Here is a 7,444-nt window from a genome sequence, read left to right on the forward strand (position 1 = left end):
CCAACATACCAGACCTGAGTTCAAATACCTCACTGGAGTATTATGCAAATAGGTGAACACACACACACACACACACACACACACACACACACACACACACACACACACACACACACACACACACCCGTTTACCCACAAAATAAATTAGCCTGATGAGCTTGATCATGGAAAGCTTTATCATGGAAAGTCTTAGTTTAAATGGTTGTGATCTACAGTTGTTTCACTTACTTTAGGCGAATATATTTATTGTTGGTCGCTCTGGATAAGAGCGACTGCTAAATTACTAAATGTACCAAAATCAAATGAAATCCATGTTTTATTCTGACAGCTGCAGTTGTCTGACCGACTGGTAGAGGGCGACACAGAGTGATTGATGCAGAAACAGGAAGTAGGAAATGTCGTCATCGCAAGTGGGAAATTCAAACTTTGGCAACAACGCGTCAAAGACGATTGTCTTTTTCATTTCCAGAAACATATGTTTTCGCCTACGTTATCGCGTTTGCATCGCTGACAATTGTCCAAGTTCGGATTTAAGGTGGGCTTGAAGTGTTCGGCAAAGGATAATGCTTTCAGACAACGAACTAAATATTGATGTAGAAGTTGAACCGTACACGAACGACGTCGTTCTAACATTCAAGCGAACTGTAATTGTACTTGCTAGCTTCAGGCCAGTATAAACGGTTATCTGTTGGTCCTGTTGCATGTGTCATTCTCCATCTAGCTCCTGCTTAACCGTTGATCCACTTGTGTGTGTGTCATTAAGTTAGCTAGCCGAAGTCGGCAACTGCAGGCTTTTGTGTGTCTGACCACTTTCTCTGCGCCGTCGAAGTGCACCCGTCACCCGGCACGGGCAGCTCGTCTCGACCTGGCTGGGGGTCCCTGCAGCTGTAGAAAGTTGCTCAGTCCAGACTTTTAAGGTTTCGGTGTGTTCGACGGTGTAGAGAAACCAGTGTCAGATACACAACAGCCTGTGGCCCTCGACTTTGGCTAAGTCAGCTGCAGTCATATTGGCTAACGGACATTGCTAACAAAGCATATGTTTCCCTTTTCGCGCAGCTGAAGTGTTGTGTTGGCGAGATGCCCATGGATACCAGTTCAGCGGAGCTCCTCAAGTACTATGAGGTGTACGAAACGATTGGCTCAGGTAAGATGTCCATCTCTCCTTACAGAGTAGACCCAACAATGGTGTGTGTGTGCCTCAGTCTGTCTGTCTGTTGTTACTAATAGCCCGTTATCATAAGTGATTGTGCACCAACTGTCTGTTTTCAGGCGGGTTTGCCAAAGTCAAGCTGGGGCGACACATTCTGTCTGGGGAGAAAGTGGCCATCAAAATCATGGACAAGAACGACCTCGGGGTGAGTGAGGCGTCCTGTCTATCTGCTTTCCTTCATGACCGGCTCAGACCATAGATGATTAGTTTGATACTAACCCCAACCCTCCAGTTATTCTACCCACTAGCACACAAGGAGAGGAGGCCGGTTAAGACAATCAAGATGGTCCCGTAGTTGACTCATTGTGTGACTCTCTCTCTCTCTCTCTCTCTCTCTCTCAGGAGGACTTGCCTCGTGTGAAGGTGGAGATTGAGGCGATGAAGAACCTCAGCCACCAACACGTGTGTCGCCTCTACCATGTCATAGAGACCGCAACCAAGATCTACATGGTGCTAGAGGTACACACACACACACACACACAGCACAGCACTCTCTCTCTCTTCCTCTCAATTCAATTCAAAGTTGCTTTATTGACATTCAACAATGACATTCAGGCAATATGTACTAACAGGAGTGATTAATTAACACTCTCTTTCTCTCTCTCTCTCTCCCCCCCCTCCCAGTACTGTCCGGGTGGGGAGCTGTTTGACTACATCATAGCTAAGGACCGCCTGTCTGAGGAGGAGACCAGGGTGTTCTTCAGACAGATTGTCTCAGCACTGGCCTATGTCCACAGCCAGGGCTACGCTCACAGGGACCTCAAACCGGTGTGTGTGTGTGTTGGGGGGGGGGGGGGAGGGGGACAGACAGACCCCCACAGTGTACCCTAAAACCGGTGTGTGTGTGTCTTTGTGTCTGCTCGATGAATTACATTGTGTGTGGTTCTGATTGTGTTCTGTCTGTCCCTCTCTCTGATCTTCAGGAGAACCTGCTGATAGATGAAAATCACAACCTGAAGCTCATAGACTTTGGGCTCTGTGCCAAACCTAAGGTACTGTGTGGTTTTGTTTATTTTTGAATTTCAACAGAATGTGCCCCACTTCATCATTGCACATAATTTATTGACAAATGATATTCTTTATTGTGTGTGTGTGTGTGTGTGTGTTTTACAGGGAGGTCTGGGCTATGAGCTGATGACATGCTGTGGAAGTCCTGCCTACGCTGCTCCAGAGCTTATCCAGGGCAAATCCTACATCGGTTCTGAGGTGTGTGTATGTGTATGTGTTGGTTGAGTATGAGGGTTCTGCTGATTTGTGTGTTAATGTGATGTTAAATGGCCTCTGTCCAGGCTGATGTGTGGAGTATGGGAGTGTTGCTGTTCGCTCTGCTGTGTGGATACCTACCCTTTGATGACGACAACTGTATGGTGCTCTACAGGAAAATCACAGTAAGGACGTGTGTGTGTGTGTGTGTGTGTGTGTGTGTGTGTGTGTGTGTGTGTGTGTGTGTGTGTGTGTGTGTGTGTGTGTGTGTGTGTGTGTGTGTGTGTGTGTGTGTGTGTGTGTGTGTGTGTGTGTGTATGTATGCATAAACTGACCTCTCTCGTTGTTCTTTCAGAAGGGTAAATATGACAACCCTCATTGGCTGTCTCCCGGTAGCATTCTACTCCTCAACCAGATGATGCAGGTATACTGTCTCTCTGTCTCTCTCTTAAATATAGTTGTTTTATATTGAGTGGTATGGAGTGTATATAGTGATGTCCTTAGTGTTGTGTCGTGGTTAATGTAGTTGTGGTGTGTGTCCACTAGGTGGAGCCCAAGCGCCGTGTGACAGTCAGACAGCTGCTGGACCATCCCTGGGCCATGAAAGGCTACAGCAGCCCTGTAGAGTGGCACAGCAAGCAGCCGGTACAAACATCAATCAATCAAACCTTTGAGATCACTCGCACATGCATGTACAGTGAACAGCTTGTCAGGACTCATAACATCATCTCTCTCTCTCTCTCTCTCTCTCTAGTTGGGTCACATTGATGAGGACTGTGTCACTGAGATGGCCGTCCGATTCAAGCGTTCCAGACTGAGCACTGTCCAGCTGGTCAATGAGGTGTGTGTGTGTGTGTGTGTGTGTGTGTGTGTGTGTGTGTGTGTGTGTGTGTGTGTGTGTGTGTGTGTGTGTGTGTGTGTGTGTGTGTGTCCTCTCCTTTCCTCTGATACTCTCGTCTGCCCAACTATCAGGTTTAGCGACAAACTCACAATTATAATCAGATCTTTACGATTCCGTAACACGTGTTTGAAAGCTGTGACCACATTATGATGACAGAGATCTGATTATCTGTGAAGGTTGGAGCAGTGTGTGTGTGTGTGTGTGTGTGTGTGTGTGTGTGTAACACACCCTAACCTGTTGTTGTTGGTGTGTTCAGTGGAGGTACGACCAGACCACGTCCACCTACCTGTTGTTGCTGTCTAAGAAGCAGAGAGGGAAGTCTGTACGTCTGAGACCTGACATGGTTGTCCCTGACCTCATCACCTGCTCCCCTCTGCACCAGGGAATACAGGTTAGGATACACCTGTGTGTGTGAGAGCAGTGTTGATGTATCTGTTCTCTACAGATACATCAACATAGAGGTCAAGTACAAGCGTTGAGTCTCTCTCTCTCTCTCTCTCTGCACCTCTTCTCAGTCCTAGAGGTTATCTTTCCATCGCATATTAAGAATTTCAACACCTCTCCCTCCCTCTCTCCTCCCTCCCTCTCTCCAGTCTAAGAAGACCCTTTACTTCAGTGAGGATGAGGATGCTGTGGTCCTGGACTCCCACGGTGACTATGACGATGACTGTCCCTGGTTCCCCCATACACCCAGAGGTCGCCCGGACGGGGCCATAGAACAGGTACTTCACACACTCATTTGGAATATATTCATATTTGTGTGTGTGTGTGTGTGTGTGTGTGTGTGTGTGTGTGTGTCTCTCATGGTTGTAATGTCTTTGTCTCTATAAAGAGGCCGGCCGGTCAGTCAGCAGAGAAGAGGCGAGACCACGCCCACACCCCAGAGAGAGAGCGAATCACGCACCACCGCCAGCATGAGAGGCGGGGCCGAGACCAGGAAAGGACCAATGAGAACAAAGAGAATGTTGCTGTGGTGGACAAGGACGCTGATATATTCGCCCTGCCCGCCCCCCGAACCCCATTACCCAATAGGAGGAATGCGCGGCCCAACAAGAACGTTCTCACCACGCCCACTCACAATAATAACAACAACATTGGCAGCAAGACCCCAACAGGCACACCCAGAGGTAAGCGCACACACACACACACACACACAGTACAGTTATGTTTGAATATGGATGTTTTTCAAATGAGTGTGTGAAGTACCTGTCCATATAAATGCCAACACACACACACACACACACACACACACACACACACACACACAACCACTCAATCACAAGTGGCACATCCACATGCCACACATTTACAAGTAAATTGTATTCGGGTAATATCCCAAGCCACTCATATTCTTCTGATTTAGCTGTCGTTACGTGCGTGTGTGTGAGCGATTTGTAATTGTGCTATTAGCTCTGTCAATGAGTGGGCTAATCACTAATGTATATGATGGATAGACATTTCCTGTTTTTATTTGGGTTGGTTCTAACCCCACTCTTTTCTCCAACCTCTCTCAACCTTATCTGTTGTGGTAATAATAATATTGATTATAACAATAACAACACAATATGTTATGAATGTTATTCTGTATGTGGCTCAGTTAATTCTGGTCTCTCCACAGTGGAGAGTAAAGGGGGGGGGGGAGAGACGACGTGTGTGTGTGTGTCCCTAGGCGTGTGCTGTGACAGGTGTAGCTGTCTCTTTCCCCTGCTCGCTGTCCCGTGTGGTGTGTAGTGACATGTGTTCTCCACTAAACCTGTGTGTGTGTGTGTGTGTGTGTGTGTGTGTGTGTGTGTGTGAGTGTGTGTCTTTTTTCTCTCCATTATTTTATTCCCAGACTTCTGTATGATGTTCTGGATCATCTGAAAAGTAGAGATTCATAAACACATAAACATGTTCTCTCTCTCTCTCTCTCTCAGGGGCAGGCAGCGCCTCCAAGGATCCGTCCAGGAGGAGAGCGGTGGAGGGGAAGGAAGGATGTAGGGAGAGAGGAGTGGAGGAGAAGGAGCAAGGAGAACTGGATATACTGGCCTTTAGTCCTGAGAGAAGGTGGGATGGAGGGGGGGGGACACCGGAGGGAGAGAGGGACGGGTGAATGGGAGATGGAGGTCGCGTTCATGCCATCTTTGAAACTCTGAATGTCCAATAACCTTCGTTATTTGCGTAGTAGCTTCCAATTGGTTGATTCTGATACTCTGAGTGATAAACTCCGGAAATATCTTTTGTGTAACGAGATTCCTAGTTCTGAGCGCACATTAGTCAGGGAAGTAGAATACAATCACAAGACCTGAAATAATCTCCTCCCCCCTCCCCCAGGTCGCGGTCATTGGACCTGGCGGTAACCCAGGGCGACAGCGGGCAGAAGCGGCGGGGCGGGAAGGTGTTTGGCAGTCTGGAGCGAGGCCTGGACAAGGTGATCACCATGCTGACACCCAGCAAGAGGAGGGGGCTTCGGGACGGACCACGCAAGATCAAGGTACATACACACACACACACACACAATTTCTAAGACGAGTCATGCATACTCATACAGTACATACACGTACGTACATACATGCATACATGTATACAAGTACACACAGACACACACACCATTGAATTGCAGCAGGTATGTCCAGGTATTGTCTAGTATGAAGTGTCCCTCCTGTCTCTCCCTCCCAGGCCCAGTACAACGTCACGCTGACCAGCCAGACCAACCCTGACCAGGTGCTCAAGCAGATCCTCTCCGTCCTGCCTGAGAAACATGTAGACTTCATACAGAAGGGGTGAGAAGGAGCACACACACACACACACACACACACATACATATTCTTTCTTCTTTGTGAGATTCTGAATGGTAACTCTGTGCGTGTCTCCCCAGGTACACTCTGAAGTGTCGTACCCAGGGGGACTTTGGGAAGGTGACCATGGTGTTTGAGCTGGAGGTGTGTCTGCTCCAGAGGCCAGAGGTGGTGGGGGTGCTGAGGCAGAGGCTGAAGGGAGACGCCTGGGTCTACAAACACCTGGTGGAGGACATCCTCTCCACCTCCAGCATCTAGACCCCACCACCCCACTGCTTCCTGTCTGTGATGTCACATCCTCTCCAGCATCTAGACCCCACCACCACTGCTTCCTGTCTGTGATGTCACATCCTCTCCACCTCCAGCATCTAGACCCCACCACTACTTCCTGTCTGTGGTGTCACTTCCTCTCCAGTATCTAGAAGGGCAGATCTAGGAACACACCAAACTGACCTTAGATCAGACTAGAAGGCACCATCACCTCCTCCCATCCAGAGACCATAGCAAAAGAACCCCATTGTACTTCTAAGCAGGAGACTACCACTTCCTGTTTAATGCATCACTTCCTGTCCTCACAACAGCCATTTGATGTTCCGTTCCACCCATTCCAGGTTCATGCATCACACCTGTGTGTCTGTGTTCTAAGTGTTTTAAGTCTCCCCATATCTCCATGTAGTAAAAATGAAGGTAAATGACCTGCTTGTTTGCAGATTAGGGTATTGTACAGTATTTCCCATAGGAATATAGCTTTAGGGAATAACATTGTAAAGAAAGCATTAATCATTGACATTTGTTGAGTATGTTTTTCTCTATGGACGTTTTACTTGTTTTCAATCATGTTATGTTTACTTTTCTACCAGAAATATTCCTTTACCTCCTGTGTCTTGTCTGCTGTTTTCTGTTTTCTTATCCTGAGTCTCTCTCTCTCTCTCTCTCTCTGTGTGTAGCTGTGTAAGATTTATATTGATAATTCATTGTAAAAATAGCTAAATAAATTCAGTTTCCAGTGAGTTGAACGTGTGGCCTGTGTGTTTATTCAAGATTGACTGTGGCTCTGGTATGTCGGTGGAGGTAGAAATCGGAGGACGGGCTCATGCTAATGTACGGAATGGAATGAGGAATGGTATCAGATGCGTGTTTGATACCATTCCTCATTCCGTTCTATGCATTACAATGAGCCTGGCCTCCGATTTCAACCTCCTCCAGCCTCCCCTGGTATATGTAAATAGTAGATTTGATGTGCACTGCGGTGATTCACCTCAAACCCCATGTCTGTTTTTATCCCTCCGTTTGATGGAGAAAGCCCATCACATTAATTTGCCCATTCCATCCTTCCATCTCTCTTTTCTCCCT

General features: G+C 47.5%; 1 protein-coding gene across 1 annotated transcript; it reads left to right on the plus strand.

Annotated features, from left to right (window-relative positions):
• Positions 1 to 464: 464 nt before the first annotated feature.
• Positions 465 to 7,026, plus strand: melk (maternal embryonic leucine zipper kinase). Its single transcript, XM_083693280.1, has 18 exons — positions 465 to 535; positions 1,057 to 1,144; positions 1,270 to 1,355; positions 1,553 to 1,669; positions 1,835 to 1,978; positions 2,134 to 2,202; positions 2,324 to 2,416; positions 2,500 to 2,598; positions 2,769 to 2,837; positions 2,960 to 3,058; positions 3,168 to 3,254; positions 3,571 to 3,705; positions 3,908 to 4,036; positions 4,147 to 4,441; positions 5,231 to 5,360; positions 5,628 to 5,787; positions 5,973 to 6,076; positions 6,172 to 7,026. Exons 2-18 carry the CDS (start codon positions 1,078 to 1,080, stop codon positions 6,347 to 6,349), a joined length of 2,061 nt encoding a protein of 686 aa, XP_083549406.1. The 5' UTR covers positions 465 to 535; positions 1,057 to 1,077; the 3' UTR covers positions 6,350 to 7,026.
• The last annotated feature ends 418 nt before the right edge of the window (positions 7,027 to 7,444 follow it).

This window comes from Argentina silus (assembly GCF_951799395.1).
Source record: "Argentina silus genome assembly, chromosome: 21".
Taxonomy (NCBI): Eukaryota; Metazoa; Chordata; class Actinopteri; order Argentiniformes; family Argentinidae; genus Argentina; species Argentina silus.

Coding starts and splice junctions, on each gene's coding strand:
- melk (XM_083693280.1), top strand. CDS start 1,078: ATGCCCATGGATACCAGTTCAGCGGAGCTCCTCAAGTACTATGAGGTG. Junction 2,599..2,768: donor TGCTCTACAGGAAAATCACA/GTAAGGACGTGT, acceptor TTGTTCTTTCAG/AAGGGTAAATATGACAACCC. Junction 6,077..6,171: donor GTAGACTTCATACAGAAGGG/GTGAGAAGGAGC, acceptor GTGTCTCCCCAG/GTACACTCTGAAGTGTCGTA.